The 18,419-nt window shown below is 38.6% G+C and overlaps 1 protein-coding gene across 1 annotated transcript in view; it reads right to left on the minus strand.

Annotated features, from left to right (window-relative positions):
* Positions 1–18,419, minus strand: part of LOC133640355 (rho GTPase-activating protein 5-like) — a 77,987-nt gene that overhangs the window by 37,978 nt on the left and 21,590 nt on the right. The window contains exons 2-3 of the mRNA XM_062033726.1: positions 9,754–13,643; positions 916–1,069 (exon numbers count right to left, since the gene is read on the minus strand). Coding sequence (XP_061889710.1) covers positions 916–1,069; positions 9,754–13,476 — 3,877 coding nt within the window. The 5' untranslated portion in view covers positions 13,477–13,643. The remainder of the gene's footprint in view (positions 1–915; positions 1,070–9,753; positions 13,644–18,419) is intronic.

Consider the following 18,419-nt stretch of genomic DNA (forward strand, 5'->3'; position numbering starts at 1 on the left):
TACCTCCTATTACCTTGTCAGACTTTACGTTTACCTCCTATTACCTTGTCAGACTTTACGTTTACCTCCTATTACCTTGTCAGACTTGACATTTACCTCCTATTACCTTTTTTTACTTGACATTTACCTCATATTACCTTGTCAGACTTGACATTTACCTCCTATTACCTTGTCAGACTTGACATTTACCTCCTATTACCTTGTCAGACTTTACATTTACCTCCTATTACCTTTTTTACTTGACATTTACCTCCTATTACCTTGTCAGACTTGACATTTACCTCCTATTACCTTGTCAGACTTGACATTTACCTCCTATTACCTTGTCAGACTTGACATTTACCTCCTATTACCTTGTCAGACTTGACATTTACCTCCTATTACCTTGTCAGACTTGACATTTACCTCCTATTACCTTTTTTACTTGACATTTACCTCCTATTACCTTGTCAGACTTTACATGTACCTCCTATTACCTTTTTACTTGACATTTACCTCCTATTACCTTGTCAGACTTGACATTTACCTCCTATTACCTTTTTTACTTGACATTTACCTCCTATTACCTTGTCAGACTTTACGTTTACCTCCTATTACCTCGTCAGACTTGACATTTACCTCCTATTACCTTGTCAGACTTGACATTTACCTCCTATTACCTTGTCAGACTTGACATTTACCTCCTATTACCTTGTCAGACTTGACATTTACCTCCTATTACCTTGTCAGACTTGACATTTACCTCCTATTACCTTGTCAGACTTGACATTTACCTCCTATTACCTTGTCAGACTTGACATTTACCTCCTATTACCTTGTCAGACTTGCATTTGACCGTCCGTTCGGCGGAGTGGATTCACCTGCACTGGTGAAAGGGTGACTTGCAGTCCAAAGGTAAGAAGGCAGGTGACTCACCTGTGCGCTCGATGTAGTCCACACACTTCTCGATGAAGAGCGGTATGGGTTGCTCGGGGCTGACCACGCTCTGCAGCGGGAGGCCGAAGTAGTGGCTCTCCCAGGTTCTTCTGGTGGGGGGGTACAGCGGCTTGGGGGACTTGGAAGACTTGGCCTGGACACGTGTGGAGAAGGGATGGAAAGAAGAAGGCCTCAGACGGGACAGAATACCAAAGAGGTGTGACACGCCAGGGAATGTGACATTTTGGAAGCCGTGGAGGAAGACACACCTTCACCAACGGACGCTGCATTTCCCACAATGCTTTTATGTCATTTATATAGCAAATAATATAGTGCGAGTTCTGAATCCAATCATTACCCCCAAGAATGGAATTGAATCGTGTCGTGCCCAAAGATTTACAGCCTTGTTATTTTGTAAACAAAATTAAAAAAAATATTATTTTTTTTAGCAACTAAGAGGAGTTTTTGTATCTTGTTTTGAAAAATCTTTTATATCATTTATGTAGTAAAATAGTGCGAGTTCTGAATTGAATCATTACCCCCAAGAATGGAATTGAATCGACAGCCTTGTTATTTCGTAAACAAAATTTTTTTTTTTAAATATTTTTTTTAGCAACTAAGAGGAGTTTTGTGAATTTTTTTGAAAATGTTTGATATAATTTACATAGCAAATAATATAGTGCGAGTTCTGAATCGAATCATTACCCCCAAGAGTCAAATTGAATCGTGTCCAAAGATTTACAGCCTTGTTATTTTGTAAAAAAAATAAAAAATATTTTCTATTAAGAGCTAAAGTAAGTTTTTATAAATTGTTTTGAAAATTGTTTATATAATTTATATAGCAAATATGCTGCGAGTTCTGAATCGAATAATTACCCCCAAGAATCGAATTGAATCGTGTCATGCCCAAAGATTTACAGCCCTTTTTTGTTAACAAAATAAAAAATATGTATATTTTTTTTTAAATATGTTTTTTTTAACAACTAAGAGGAGTTTTTGTGAATTGTTGTGAAAATGTTTGATATAATTTATATAGCAAATAATATAGTGCGAGTTCTGAATCGAATCATTACCCCCAAGAATGGAATTGAATCGTGTGGTGCCCAAAGATTTACAACCTTGTTATTTTGTAAACAAAATAAAAATATATATATATATATATTTTTTAGCAACTAAGAGGAGTTTTTGTGAATTTTTTTGAAAATGTTTGATATAATTTATATAGCAAATAATATACTGCGAGTTCTGAATCGAATCATTACCCCCAAGAATGGAATTGAATCGTGTCATGCCCAAAGATTTACAGCCTTATTTTGTTAACAAAATAAAAAATATGTATATATTTTTTTAAATATGTTTTTTTTAACAACTAAGAGGAGTTTTTGTGAATTGTTGTGAAAATGTTTGATATAATTTATATACAAATACAATACTGCGAGTTCTGAATTGAATCATTACCCCCAAGAATCGAATTGAATCGTGTCGTGCCCAAAGATTTACAGCCTTGTTATTTTGTAAACAAAATTTTTAAAAAAAATTATTTTTTTTAGCAACTAAGAGGAGTTTTTGTGAATTTTTTTGAAAATGTTTGATATAATTTATTTAGCAAATAATATAGTGCGAGTTCTGAATCAAATCATTACACCCAAGAATGGAATTGAATCGTGTGGTGCCCAAAGATTTACAGCCTTGTTATTTTGTAAACAAAATTTTAAAAAAATATTTTTTTTTTTAGCAACTAAGAGGAGTTTTTGTGAATTTTTTTGAAAATGTTTGATATAATTTATTTAGCAAATAATATAGTGCGAGTTCTGAATCGAATCATTACACCCAAGAATGGAATTGAATCGTGTGGTGCCCAAAGATTTACAGCCTTGTTATTTTGTAAACAAAATAAAAAAATATATATATTTTTTTTAGCAACTAAGAGGAGTTTTTGTGAATTTTTTTGAAAATGTTTGATATAATTTATATAGCAAATAATATACTGCGAGTTCTGAATCGAATCATTACCCCCAAGAATCGAATTGAATCGTGTCATGCCCAAAGATTTACAGCCTTATTTTGTTAACAAAATAAAAAATATGTATATATTTTTTTAAATATGTTTTTTTTAACAACTAAGAGGAGTTTTTGTGAATTGTTGTGAAAATGTTTGATATAATTTATATACAAATACAATACTGCGAGTTCTGAATCGAATCATTACCCCCAAGAATGGAATTGAATCGTGTGGTGCCCAAAGATTTACAGCCTTGTTATTTTGTAAACAAAATTTAAAAAATATATATTTTTTTTTTTAGCAACTAAGAGGAGTTTTTGTAAAATTTTTTGAAAATGTTTGATATAATTTAAATAGCAAATAATATAGTGCGAGTTCTGAATCGAATCATTACCCCCAAAAATCGAATTGAATCGTGTGGTGCCCAAAGATTTACAGCCTTGTTATTTTGTAAACAAAATTTATAAAAACAATTATTTTTTTTAGCAACTAAGAGGAGTTTTTGTGAATTTTTTTGAAAATGTTTGATATAATTTATATAGCAAATAATATAGTGCGAGTTCTGAATCGAATCATTACCCCCAAGAATGGAATTGAATCGTGTCCAAAGATTTACAGCCTTGTTATTTTGTAAACAAAAGAAAAAAATATATATTTTTTTTTAGCAACTAAGAGGAGTTTTTGTGAATTTTTTTGAAAATGTTTGATATAATTTATATAGCAAATAATATAGTGCGAGTTCTGAATCGAATCATTACCCCCAAGAATGGAATTGAATCGTGTCCAAAGATGTACAGCCTTGTTATTTTGTAAACAAAATTAAAAAATATATATATATTTTTAGCAACTAAGAGGAGTTTTTGTATCTTGTTTTGAAAAATCTTTTATATCATTTATGTAGTAATATAGTGCGAGTTCTGAATCGAATCATTACCCCCAAGAATGGAATTGAATCGTGTGGTGCCCAAAGATTTACAGCCTTGTTATTTCGTAAACAAAATTTCTAAAAAAAAAAACATTTTTTTTAGCAACTAAGATGAGTTTTTGTGAATTTTTTTGAAAATGTTTGATATAATTTATATAGCAAATAATATAGTGCGAGTTCTGAATCAAATCATTACCCCCAAGAATGGAATTTAATCGTGTCCAAAGATTTACAGCCTTGTTATTTTGTAAACAAAATAAAACATATTTTCTATTAAGAGCTAAAATAAGTTTTTATAAATTGTTTTGAAAATTGTTTATATAATTTATATAGCAAATATGCTGCGAGTTCTGAATCGAATCATTACCCCTAAGAATCGAATTGAATCGTGTCATGCCCAAAGATTTACAGCCTTATTTTGTTAACAAAATTTAAAAAAAATATATATTTTTTTAGCAACTAAGAGGAGATTTTGTGAATTTTTTTGAAAATGTTTGATATAATTTATATAGCAAATAATATAGTGCGAGTTCTGAATCGAATCATTACCCCCAAGAATCGAATTGAATCGTGTCCAAAGATTTACAGCCTTGTTATTTTGTAAAAAAAAATAAAAAATATTTTCTATTAAGAGCTAAAATAAGTTTTTATAAATTGTTTTGAAAATTGTTTATATAACTTATATCGCAAATATGCTGCGAGTTCTGAATCGAATCGTTACCCCCAAGAATGGAATTGAATCGTGTCATGCCCAAAGATTTACAGCCCTTTTTTGTTAACAAAATAAAAAATATGTATATATTTTTTTAAATATGTTTTTTTTAACAACTAAGAGGAGTTTTTGTGAATTGTTGTGAAAATGTTTGATATAATTTATATACAAATACAATACTGCGAGTTCTGAATTGAATCATTATCCCCAAGAATGGAATTGAATCGTGTCTAAAGATTTACAGCCTTGTTATTTTGTAAACAAAATTTTAAAAAAATATATTTTTTTAGCAACTAAGAGGAGTTTTTGTGAATTTTTTTGAAAATGTTTGATATAATTTATATAGCAAATAATATAGTGCGAGTTCTGAATCGAATCATTACACCCAAAAAACGAATTGAATCGTGTCCAAAGATTTACAGCCTTGTTATTTTGTAAAAAAAAATAAAAAAATATTTTCTATTAAGAGCTAAAATAAGTTTTTATAAATTGTTTTGAAAATTGTTTATATAATTTATACAGCAAATATGCTGCGAGTTCTGAATCGAATCATTACCCCCAAGAATCGAATTGAATCGTGTCATGCCCAAAGATTTACAGCCCTTTTTTGTTAACAAAATAAAAAATATGTATATATTTTTTTAAATATGTTTTTTTTAACAACTAAGAGGAGTTTTTGTGAATTATTCTGAAAATGTTTGATATAATTTATATACAAATACAATACTGCGAGTTCTGAATTGAATCATTACCCCCAAGAATGGAATTGAATCGTGTCGTGCCCAAAGATTTACAGCCTTGTTATTTTGTAAACAATATAATATGTATATATTTTTTTTATGTTTTTTTTTAGCAACTAAGAGGAGTTTTTGTGAATTTTTTTGAAAATGTTTGATATAATTTATATAGATAATAATATAGTGCGAGTTCTGAATCGAATCATTACACCCAAGAATCAAATTGAATCGTGTCCAAAGATTTACAGCCTTCTTATTTTGTAAAAAAAAAAAAATATATTTTCTATTAAGAGCTAAAATAAGCTTTTGTAAATAGTTTTGAAAATTGTTTATATAATTTATATAGCAAATAATATGCTGCGAGTTCTGAATCGAATCATTACCCCCAAGAATCGAATTGAATCGTGTCATGCCCAAAGATTTACAGCCTTATTTTGTTAACAAAATAAAAAATATGTATATATTTTTTTAAATATGTTTTTTTTAACAACTAAGAGGAGTTTTTGTGAATTGTTGTGAAAATGTTTGATATAATTTATATAAAGCAAATACAATACTGCGAGTTCTGAATTGAATCATTACCCCCAAGAATGGAATTGAATCGTGTCGTGCCCAAAGATTTACAGCCTTGTTATTTTGTAAACAAAATAAAAAATATGTATACATTTTTTTTTATATGTTTTTTTTTAGCAACTAAGAGGAGTTTGTGTGAATTGTTTTGAAAATGTTTGATATAATTTATATACAAATAATATACCGCGAGTTCTGAATCGAATCATTACCCCCAAGAATCAAATTGAATCGTGTCCAAAGATTTACAACCTTGTTATTTTGTAAACAACATTTCAAAAATACATTTTTTTAGCAGCTGAAAGGAGTTTTTGTAACCTGTTTTGAAAAAGTTTTGTATCATTCATGTAGCAAGTAATATTAGTGCGAGTTCTGAATGGAATCATCACCCCAAGAATTGAAAGCGCGTCATGAGGTGCCTCAAGATTCCCACCTCTAATATGCAGTATTTGGTTCTGTCAATATTAAAAGTACAAGTCCATTTAGCTTTATAGACGCACATATTTTCCAGCCTTGAGTTGGACACCTGTGATATAGCAGCATAAGCTAGTTATATATCAGGGGTCACCAATGCGGTGCCCGCGGGCACCAGGTAGCCCGTAAGGACCAGATGAGTAGCCTGCTGGCCTGTTCTAAAAATAGCTCAAATAGCAGCACTTACCAGTGAGCTGCCTCTATTTTTTTTAAATTGTATTTATTTACTAGCAAGCTGGTCTCGCTTTGCCCGACATTTTTTATTCTAAGAGAGACAAAACTCAAATAGAATTTGAAAATCTAAGAAAATATTTTATGGACTTGGTCTTCACTTGTTTAAATAAATTCATTCATTTTTTTTACTTTGCTTTATAACTTTCAGAAAGACAATTTTAGAGAAAAAATACAACCTTAAAAATGATTTTAGGATTTTTAAACACATATACCTTTTTACCTTTTAAATTCCGTCCTCTTCTTTTCTGACAATTTAAATCAATGTTCAAGTAAATTAATTTTTTTTATTGTAAAGAATAATAAATACATTTTAATTTAATTCTTCATTTTAGCTTTTGTTTTTGCGACGAATAATATTTGTGAAATATTTCTTCAAACTTATGATTAAAATCCAAAAACATTATTCTGGCAAATCTAGAAAATCTGTAGAATCAAATTTAAATCTTGTTTCAAAGTTTTTTGAATTTCTTTTAAAATTTTTGTTCTGGAAAATCTAGAAGAAATAATGATTTGTCTTTGTTAGAAATATAGCTTGGTCCAATTTGTTATATATTCTAACAAAGTGCAGATTGGATTTTAACCTATTTAAAACATGTCATCAAAATTCTAAAATTAATCTTAATCAGGAAAAATTACTAATGATGTTCCATAAATTATTTTTTTTATTTTTTCAAAAAGATTCGAATTAGCTAGTTTTTCTCTTCTTTTTTTTGGTTGAATTTTGAATTTGAAAGAGTCGAAATTGGAACCTTTTTGAAAGCAAGAGCTACTTCTTGGGTAGTGATTAATGCGAAGGGCTACCAGTTTGATACACACTTCAATAAATTGCCAGAAATAGCCAATTGGCTCAATTTACCTTTAACTCTGTTATTATTAATAATTAATGATATTTACACTTAATTGAACGGTTTAAAGGAGGAGAAAACACGAAACAAATGACAATTAAATTTTGAAACATAGTTTATCTTCAATTTCGACTCTTTAAAATTCAAAATTCTACCGAAAAAAAGAAGAAAAAAACTAGCTAATTTCAATCTTTTTGAAAAAATTAAAAAAAGAATTTATGGATCATCATTAGTAGTTTTTCCTAATTAAGATTAATTTTAGAATTTTGATGACATGTTTTAAATAGGTTAAAATCCAATCTACACTTTGTTAGAATATATAACAAATTGGACCAAGCTATATTTCTAACAAAGACAAATCATTATTTCTTCTAGATTTTCCAGAACAAAAATTTTAAAAGAAATGTAAAAGACTTTGAAATAAGATTTCAATTTGATTCTACAGATTTTCTAGATTTTCCAGAATAATTTTTTGGAATTTTAATCATAATAAGTTTGAAGAAATATTTCACAAATATTCTTCGTCGAAAAAACAGAAGCTAAAATGAAGAATTAAATTAAAATGTATTTATTATTCTTTACAATAAAAAAAATAAATTACTTGAACATTGATTTAAATTGTCAGGAAAGAAGAGGAAGGAATTTAAAAGGTAAAAAGGTATATGTGTTTAAAAATCCTAAAATCATTTTTAAGGTTGTATTTTTTCTCTAAAATTGTCTTTCTGAAAGTTATAAGAAGCAAAGTAGAAAAATTAATGAATTTATTTAAACAAGTGAAGACCAAGTCTTTAAAATATTTTCTTAGATTTTCAAATTCTATTTGAGTTTTGTCTCTCTTACAATTAAAAATGTCGGGCAAAGCGAGACCAGCTTGCTAGTAAATAAATACAATTTAAAAAATAGAGGCAGCTCACTGGTAAGTGCTGCTATTTGAGCTATTTTTAGAACAGGCCAGCGGGCTACTCATCTGGTCCTTACGGGCTACCTGGTGCCCGCGGGCACCGGGTTGGAGACCCCTGGGATAGACTGACCATACGTCCTCTTTTCACCGGACATGTCCTCTTTTGCGGAGCTGTCAGGGCAGAGTTTCTTAAATTCCTCAAATGTCCGGCATTTTGACTTAGGGTTGCGTGTATTTTCAATGTACGTTCAGGGTTAAGAAGGGGTTAAAAACAAAACAAACAGCAGCATTGGTGAGGGAGGGGCAGAGAGAGAGAGAGAGAGAGTTATGATAAACGCGCATGCGTCGCCAGGCTCTGCTTTTTATCCATAGATTTATCACATTGAATTTTGTATTATCTATAGCAGGGGTGTGAAAAGTGTGCCCCGGAGGCCATTTGCAGCTAATGTTTTAAAGGCCCACGGCACATTCTAACAATACTATTCAAATAAACAAAAACATAACAAAAGTGAAATAAAGAAGCTTAAAGGTTAAATGTCATTTAGAAAAAGTTGCAATGTTGACTAATAAAACAAAGCTGGTTTTTTTTTCTTTCAAACTGTCATTGCTCAAAACATAATATTGAATCAAAATCAATGTTATTATAAATTATTGACCTATCCAAGGTTCCCATTACTTCACATCAAATATTACACTAAGAAAAATATTTTTGGTGGAAGATTTTGCAAATTTGGTAAATAAATAACCCCAAAATTTCTATTTTGTTGTTTTCTTACTGTACCGAAAATGAACCGAACCGTGACCTCTAAACCGAGGTACGCACCGAACCCAAATTTTTGTGTACCGTTACACCCCTACAGGGTTATTATTATTATCGCGGAATTGTTGAAGGTGCTCAAAAAGGTACTCAAACACACGCTGAACTTTTTGACCACATTTTTTTTCCAAATAACTAAAACAGACGCATTTTGCGTGTTTTGTGTTTCTTACGCTTGACTGATAAGTCTGTTAGTCTTGTATCCGTTTCACAGGCTAAGCTTTTATTGTTTCAAACATTTCTTTGTGCTGTCAGGGAAAAGTGCATAACAAATACAACATATTATTATCATTTCTTGTTTCTGGCAGGCGTTGTGTCGTCCTACTCTGCGCAGCGGTCCGTGAACGCACCTGGGTATAGAACTCTGTCCTAGGAGAGCACAGCTTGTATGTTGGCACAATTTCTCACACAGTAATGTGTTGGTATGAGTTTAGATGTCCTTTCTTAGTGAGGAAAGACGTTATTGCCTCTTGTTTTCATGTGAGTCTGTGAGTTCATCAAAGTGCAGTTATCAGTCGCGGTTATTGTTAATGCCGTTTATGGTTACGTCCCTACAACACGTTCGGAAACTGCACTGAAATGCATTTAAGATGTGACTACATTTAACACTTTAAAACTCACCTTTTTCGGTTCCTTCGGCGTCTTGGGTGTCTTTTTCTTCTTCATTTTCTTGTCTTCCTGCTCGGGGTCAGACGTGATGGCGGGGTTATCTATGCCACCCTTCCAAGGGTCAGCAGGAGACAGCAAGGGGTCCTCCTCGCTGCCCCGATGGGCCCGTCCCTTCTTCTTCTTTTGCGTGGCCATGCCCGTCTCCTCTCCGTCGCTGTCCGATTGCAAGCGCCGTTGGTAAGCCTTGGTTTTGCTGAACAGGATCTTGGAGCGATGTCGGTACTTGGAGGGCCGTCGTCCGGCCTGAGACTTGCGGTCGTATCCGTTCTCGTCCTCGCCTCCGCCGTGGAGGACGAAGGAGTTTCTGATTTTGATCAGGCGGCCGTGCGCGTCCTCAGGCTCGGCGTATATGTCGTCGTTGTTGAAGCCGGGGGTCCTCAGCAGGGTGTCCACAGGGTCTGCATAGTTGTCTGAAGGATCCATATCGTTGGTGTGCGTCATGGTCCCACGCGGCGCCCTGCGGTTGCTTCGCATTCCAGCTTCAATGGTTTTAAGCAGGTTCGGGTCCAACTTTTTCACATTAGGCCTAGGGAGAGCCGGTTTGGGTCGGACAGGTGGAGGCACTTTGTGGTTGCGTTCTTGATCGCCGACGGGTGTGCTGTGGACTGGATACTCATTGCCCTCCAGGTCAATGCGGTACTTGGCCCGTTCACTGGGTGTTGGAAGAAGCTGCACGTCATCGCCGATTGGACTATAAGGTGGGGGGGCTTCGCTGTCGTCATCAGATTCTGGGTAATAGGTGTTGTAGGCTGGGGAATGGCTATGGGGTGAGGTCTGGAAGACCTCTTCACTGGCGCCAGTGGTGCACTCCCTTGATGAGCTATCAAACAAAAAAGAACTCTCGATGTTTGGCTTTTTCTCCAGCACTTCGTTGAAGAAGGGCGTGAAAACTTCGGTCTGCCTGTGGTACTGGGACAGCGAGTAAAACGCTGTGAATTTGGCGGCGATCTCTGTGGCAATGTGCTCTCCTTCCGTCATCAACTCCTTGATGGAGTCGTTTTCAAAGAAGTCCGCCTGGCTGTCCGTGATGGCCACCATTTGGACAGGGATCACGTCCTGCACCTCCGCCAAGAACGCGCGGAGGGTCGCCATGGACGCCTTGCGCTTGGCCGAGTACACCAAGATGTAGCCGTGCACCAGCTCGTCCTTGCGCACGCCGATGGCGGAGTGATAGGAGAGGATGGTGACTTGAATCCTCCTCCTGCTGTCCCCAACGATCTTGTCCAGCATGAGCGTATTGCTCTGGCCCGGCTGCCCTGCGCTGCAGCAGTGCGACTCGAGGAAAGGCGAGAGAATGAGGTCTACGCTAAAGGGGTCCCAACACATGGCGCACATGACTATTCGCAGATCGACCTCAGACATGTCCTTGATTGAGGGCAGTGGGGCGAGGACATCAAAGTTCTGCTTGAGCCCCTCCAGCACTGCTCGGAGGCTCTGCTTGATTTGGAACTCTGTAAACTTCCTGGGAAAGGCCCCGGAGGGCATGTCTACGAAGGTGCACTGAAGCTTGTTTGCCAGCTGCTGGCCTTGGTGCCGCAGGATAGGTACGTTTTTACAAACACTGTCCCTCTGGTTGGCCAGGATGAGGATAAAAGGTAAAGGAGGAGCAAACCTCTCTCTTCTACTCTGGGCAATCTCTGCTCGGATCCTGCCAATGCAATCCCCGATACAGTTGAGGGACTCTATGGAGTTGAACACACAGAAGCAGCCATGTGGCTTGAAAGTAGAGACCCAGGTATGGCTGAAGAGCAGCGTGGAGTTGACATCCGCAGGGAGGAGCTCCAGTTCATAAATTTTGCCGTCAAGCGTGTACTCGTCGTCTGTGGACTGAGCACGAATCTCATTGGCTAGTTCTTGTGAGAGACCCTCCCTTCCCAAGAGGCAGAGGTTGATCTTATCTATGTTGGCACTGTTGTAGTAGAGATTGGAGCGGCCGTGGTCGAGCTGTACCAGTCTGTTTGATAAAACCTGCTCCACTTTCAGGTCCACGCAGTTTTGCCCGCTCAGACATGTCTCCTTCGTAGGGTGGTACACAAAGCCAATGTGTTTGAGGAGGAGGGACTCTCTATCTGGGGCAAGTTTCTGCAGCGCTCTGTATCTGGGCTCCTCATTTAACACGCTGTGGATTTCACTCATCTTGACAAAGCTCGGAGTGGCGTTCAGATCCAAGTCGTAGAAGAGCTCAGCGTGCTCAAAAAGCATTTCCTGAAAGTCCTCTTTGGCCCTTTCAACTATTTCCTGCTGGTGTCTACAGTAAACATCCCTCCTATCTGATTCTGTGATGTACTTATAGGCTTCATCCTCCATGACAAAGCACATGACCTCTTCCCAAGGCTGCCCTGCACTGATAAAATGAACCCTCTCCAGCGTCTTCTTGAATCTCTCCTTCATCTCCCCCCTCCTCTTCTCAGAGAGCAGGTGCTGGACATGGCTATGGTAGATCCTCTCACCGTCGGGCGTGTTCAGGAGGTCAAAGGGTATCCTTCGGTCACTGTTGTCAACGTGGTCCGTCTCGTCCCACGGCGTTTGCTCCAGTACTACGAACCAGCACTGGAAATCCGAACGGTTCCGAATTACACTCTGCGCCTCGGACCACGTAAGGTGCTCAACCTCTTCTAAGCGACTCAAGAGGTTGTTGAGTGTTTTGGGCAGCGTTGTGAGGTACTCCTCTCTCCTCCTCCTAATGTGCTCCTGTTTCAGGTGTGCAATGTGCTTTGTGAACATGTTTCTGCCCTTTCTCGAGCCCTCCCAGGTGATGAAGTCCTCATAGTCCGGAATGCCCTTCATGTTACTGACCACTCCTTTCCATGTGGTGTGGTAGTCTTTCACCATCTGCACCATTAGTTTCTCAAATCTCTCTGTTAGTGAGGCAACCAGCTGCCTTTGGACTTTAGAGGCGTCCAAGTACGGCACGGTTTTCGGCTTGCCTCGTGTTTTATCCAGCTGCTGTATGAGAGCGTTGAAGCAGAGCTCCACGTTGACGTTGGCGCGTGCCGACGTTTCAACGAGGAGTAAGTTCTTTTTGCTGGCAACAAAAGTCTGAAGGTCCCTCAGGTGCTGCTCTACAAACTCGTCACATTTTGTGGCAGCGACAACAACGGGTTTCTTTGACTTCACAATTTGGGAGTAGAGGCTGTTCACAAACTTCATTTGGTCGTCGAACCTTCTGTTGCAGCCTTTGCTTACATCTATGCAGAGCACAAAGCCGTCAATGTTCAGCTTCCCATCGGGCATTTGCTTCTGCTCAAAGTCCTGCTCCAAGCCCAGCTGGTCGGTACAGATGTACATGAGCTTCTCTGCGGACTGCAGCTTGGTCGCTGCCGCACGTTTGCTGTACGGCTGCATGCTGGTAATCCGGTGTGGCTGAAATGTCTGGTCGTCGATGAACTCCGTCTGCTCGATGACTTGGATTTTACAATCCAGGCCTTCGTCCCCTCTGTAGGGAACCTCTCCCCAGTATAGGAAGTGGTCATTGTTCACCACGCGCCCCCCAAAGTCGATTGTGCTCAGCACAGAGGTGTGCTCGGAGTAGTAGTTGTCAGCGTCGGGGCGTAGGTATCTATTGCACAGGCAGGACTTTCCCACGCCGCAGTTTCCCTTCTCTTTCTCCGGCCCGGAGAGGCCAACCACGCTGACGGCGAATGTCGGAGGGCGTGCATCCTTGTTCTTGGCCATTATACTCCCCCGCTCATCGCTGACTCGCTTCCAGGGAAAAAGGTCACGATGTCATTCCAGTCCTGCTCATCAGTGGCACGGAGGCGCGTTCATCTTCAGATTCTCCTTCAGCCACTTTCCAGTTCTATCCTGGGCGGTTCTGGTCCTCTTCCCCTCGTATCACCTGCCTGCAAGACAAAGCATTCACAATTAGAGAAAGATAACGGTAGCATAAAGCGTGCATGAACGCCACCACACAAAACAACTACCGTATTATCAGGAATATTAGACACTACCTTTTTCCTACGCTTTGAACCCTGCGGCTTATAAAACGGTGCTGCTAATTTATGGAGTTTTTTCGCCAGCGGCCATAATGTTTTCTTTTGAACTAATAGTTTTCATATACGCCGGAAGAGCCACCAAATAAGTGTGTTATTGTTCGTGCTATGGCGCCATCTTTTGGACAGTGACTGGCCAGTTGAAAATTGACTTCCTGTTTCTACTTTAAACCGGGCGTAAAATCGTCCATAGCGTTTCTACTCGTATGGATTCTTCATTCATCACTACAAGCAACGTTTATGAGTTTGACAATATAACTCAAATAATTCTTACATACTAACCAATCCCATGTGTGATGAGCTAGACGGGAGTGGACCACTCCTCTTATTGAGTCAGTTTAGCTGATAAGAGAGCTAACCAGGAGTGGACCACTCCTCTTATTGAGTCTGTTTAACTGATTGGAGAGCTAGCCGGGAGTGGACCACTCCTCTTATTGAGTCTGTTTAGCTGATAAGAGAGCTAACCGGGAGTGGACCACTCCTCTTATTGAGTCTGTTTAACTGATTGGAGAGCTAACCGGGAGTGGACCACTCCTCTTATTGAGTCAGTTTAACTGATAAGAGAGCTAACCGGGAGTGGATCACTCCTCTTATTGAGTCTGTTTAACCGATAGGAAAGTTAACCGGGAGTGGACCACTCCTCTTATTGAGTCTGTTTAGCGGATAGGAGAGCTAGTCAGGAGTGGACCACTCCTCTTATTGAGTCTGTTTAGCTGATAGGAGAGCTAACCGGGAGTGGACCACTCCTCTTATTGAGTCTGTTTAGCTGATAAGAGAGCTAACCGGGAGTGGACCACTCCTCTTATTGAGTCTGTTTAGCTGATAAGAGAGCTAACCGGGAGTGGACCACTCCTCTTATTGAGTCTGTTTAGCTGATAAGAGAGCTAGCCGGGAGTGGACCACTCCTCTTATATAAATATAAATATAATTCACTTCACTTCACTTATTGAGTCTGTTTCGCTGATAGGAGAGCTAGCCGGGAGTGGACCACCTCTCTTATTGAGTCTGTTTAGCTGATAGGAGAGTTAGCCGGGAGTGGACCACTCTTCTTATTGAGTCTGTTTAGCTGATAAGAGAGCTAGCCGGGAGTGGACCACTCCTCTTATATAAATATAAATATAATTCACTTCACTTCACTTATTGAGTCTGTTTCGCTGATAGGAGAGCTAGCCGGGAGTGGACCACCTCTCTTATTGAGTCTGTTTAGCTGATAGGAGAGTTAGCCGGGAGTGGACCACTCTTCTTATTGAGTCTGTTTAGCTGATAGGAGAGTTAGCCGGGAGTGGACCACTCTTCTTATTGAGTCTGTTTAGCTGATTGGAGGGCTAGCCGGGAGTGGACCACTCAATTGGAGAGCTAGCTGGGAATGGACCACTCCTCTTATTGAGTCTATTTAGCTGATAAGAGAGTTAGCCGGGAGTGGACCACCTCTCTTATTGAGTCGGTTTAGCTGATTGGAGAGTTAGCCGGGAGTGGACCACTCTTCTTATTGAGTCTGTTTAGCTGATAGGAGAGTTAGCCGGGAGTGGACCACTCTTCTTATTGAGTCTGTTTAGCTGATTGGAGGGCTAGCCGGGAGTGGACCACTCAATTGGAGAGCTAGCTGGGAATGGACCACTCCTCTTATTGAGTCTATTTAGCTGATAAGAGAGTTAGCCGGGAGTGGACCACCTCTCTTATTGAGTCGGTTTAGCTGATTGGAGAGTTAGCCGGGAGTGGACCACTCTTCTTATTGAGTCTGTTTAGCTGATAGGAGAGTTAGCCGGGAGTGGACCACTCTTCTTATTGAATCTGTTTAACTGATAGGAGAGTTAGCCGGGAGTGGACCACTCCTCTTATATAAATATAAATAACTTCACTTCACTTATTGAGTCTGTTTAGCGGATAGGAGAGTTAGCCGGGAGTGGACCACCTCTCTTATTGAATCTGTTTAACTGATAGGAGAGTTAGCCGGGAGTGGACCACTCTTCTTATTGAGTCTGTTTAGCTGATTGGAGAGTTAGCCGGGAGTGGACCACTCTTCTTATTGAGTCTGTTTAGCTGATTGGAGGGCTAGCCGGGAGTGGACCACTCAATTGGAGAGCTAGCTTCCGCAGCTAGCGAGTCCATGACGATGACTTCTGTTTTGTTTTGCTGCCGGGTGACATGCACCGTTTGGACACACTTAAGGTATGTAAATAAACATTTACAAAATCCTTCGCACCGGTATATATCTGCGGCCTATGGTCTGGTGTGGCTAATATATGTAAAAATATTTACTAACTAAAATACCGGTGCACGCTATCGCCCGGATTTGGGGGTAGCTTGTTGCTTCCGTTGCCTACGCCTCGGAGAAACAAACAACAGATCGGCCATACTGACCTGCCATTACACTGACATAATCTATCCTGATCAGGTAAATAAGATGGCCTTAAACGGAACAATTATGAATGTAACGGAATTTAAATCATTTCAGCACTTCCTCATCATGAAAAGGAACATGTGACATCAAGCGAGAGTGCCAAGCCGCTCTTACCGATGTCACTCTTCCTCCCTCTCCCGTGCGGGGAAAAATAAGTCGTTTGAAGCGATTTGTGCCGAGGCGGGATAAAAATGGCATGCGAGTCTGGCCCTTTGACAGCCATTGACCTAGAAACGATTTGCTCCGAAAGCAGAGAACTCAAGTAGACCCGCTACCAACGTGGACCACACCGTCCCGGGTGTGGAAGGTGGGCTCGAATCGAATCATCCCGCTGCGCAAAAAAAAAGACAAGCGGCCTTTCTGCGGGTTATCAAGGCCGACTGAGCCTGAAGGCAAGCGTGACCCGGCGGGAGGCGGATGATTGATGATCGTCAAGATGATTGCGTCCTTCCCAGTGTTTCGCCCGCCGATGGCAATCAGACTGCGAGTGTGTTGCGCACGAGCCAAGACCGTGCAAGTGTGCGGGAATTCAGTCCACTGAGGAAGAAGGAGCTTGAGAAAATATCATGTTTCCGGGGGGAGGGGAGGCTTCAGCAACCAGCCGATTACGACTCCCGTACTTGCTGAAACCTCTTCCGCTTGACAAGAACGCAGGGCCAAAACAAACACAACAAGCTTTGTGTTCAGTCACCTGTCAGTCCCGGAGACACGCCCACCACATTTGGGTGATGTCAGCAGGAGAACGGTCGAGCGGGTATGGCAGGTTTGCAAACCAAATCTGTTATTGTGCTACACCTGGAGACTCAACTCCATTACTGACGACATTCATCCACAGCCAACGTATGAGAAGTCAGTGGATTCCTGCACCACCCAAAAATATGCCAACTATTGCGTTTGTAAAACGACAGCTGAAAAAAAAAAAGTGCAATAGTATCGTTTTTGGCCAATTGCCCCGACTGAACATTCTTCAATGCTGGTCGGCGTCCAGACCGCAGTGTTTATGTGGGTCACTCACCCGTATCCAAACATCTGGTTCACATCTTTGGCCAGGCACAAGCAGAGTTCCTATTCTCGCCTGCGTCCTAGAAATGTGTCAACAAACACAAGACGGAGCCTGTAGATCAGGGCTGCCCAAAGTGAGGCCCGGGGTCCATTTGCGGCCCGCAGTTACTTTAAAAAGTACTATTAGAATCACTAGATCAGGGGTCACCAACGCGGTGCCCGCGGGCACCAGGTAGCCCGTAAGGACCAGATGAGTAGCCCGCCGGCCTGTTCTAAAAATAGCTCAAATAGCAGCACTTACCAGTGAGCTGCCTCTATTTTTAAAATGTTATTTATTTACTAGCAAGCTGGTCTCGCTTTGCCCGACATTTTTAATTCTAAGAGAGACAAAACTCAAATAGAATTTGAAAATCCAAGAAAATATATTAAAGACTTGGTCTTCACTTGTTTAAATAAATTCATTCATTTTTTTACTTTGCCTCTTATAACTTTCAGAAAGACAAATTTAGAGAAAAAATACAACCTTAAAAATGATTTTAGGATTTTTAAACACATATACCTTTTTACCTTTTAAATTCCTTCCTTTTCTTTCCTGACAATTTAAATCAATGTTCAAGTAAATGTTTTTTTTTTTATTGTAAAGAATAATAAATAAATTGTAATTTAATTCTTCATTTTAGCTTCTGTTTTTTTGACGAAGAATATTTGTGAAATATTTCTTCAAACTTATTATGATTAAAATTCAAAAAAATTATTCTGGCAAATCTAGAAAATCTGTAGAATCAAATTTAAATCTTATTTCAAAGTCTTTTGAATTTATTTTAAAATTTTTGTTCTGGAAAATCTAGAACAAATAATGATTTGTCTTTGTAAGAAATATAGCTTTTTTGTTATATATTCTAACAAAGTGTAGATTGGATTTTAACCTATTTAAAACATGTCATCAAAATTCTAAAATTAATCTTAGACAGGAAAAATTACTAATGATGTTCCATAAGTTATTTTTTTAAGTTTTTGTCTTCTTTTTTTCGGTTGAATTTAGAATTTTAAAGATTCGAAATTGAAGATAAACTATGTTTCAAAATGTAATTGTCATTTTTTCCATGTTTTCTCCTCTTTTAAACCATTCAATTAAGTGTAAATATCATTAATTATTAATAATAACATAGAGTTAAAGGTAAATTGAGCAAATTGGCTATTTCTGGCAATTTATTGAAGTGTGT

Source organism: Entelurus aequoreus, linkage group LG23, assembly GCF_033978785.1.
Source record: "Entelurus aequoreus isolate RoL-2023_Sb linkage group LG23, RoL_Eaeq_v1.1, whole genome shotgun sequence".
NCBI lineage: Eukaryota > Metazoa > Chordata > Actinopteri > Syngnathiformes > Syngnathidae > Entelurus > Entelurus aequoreus.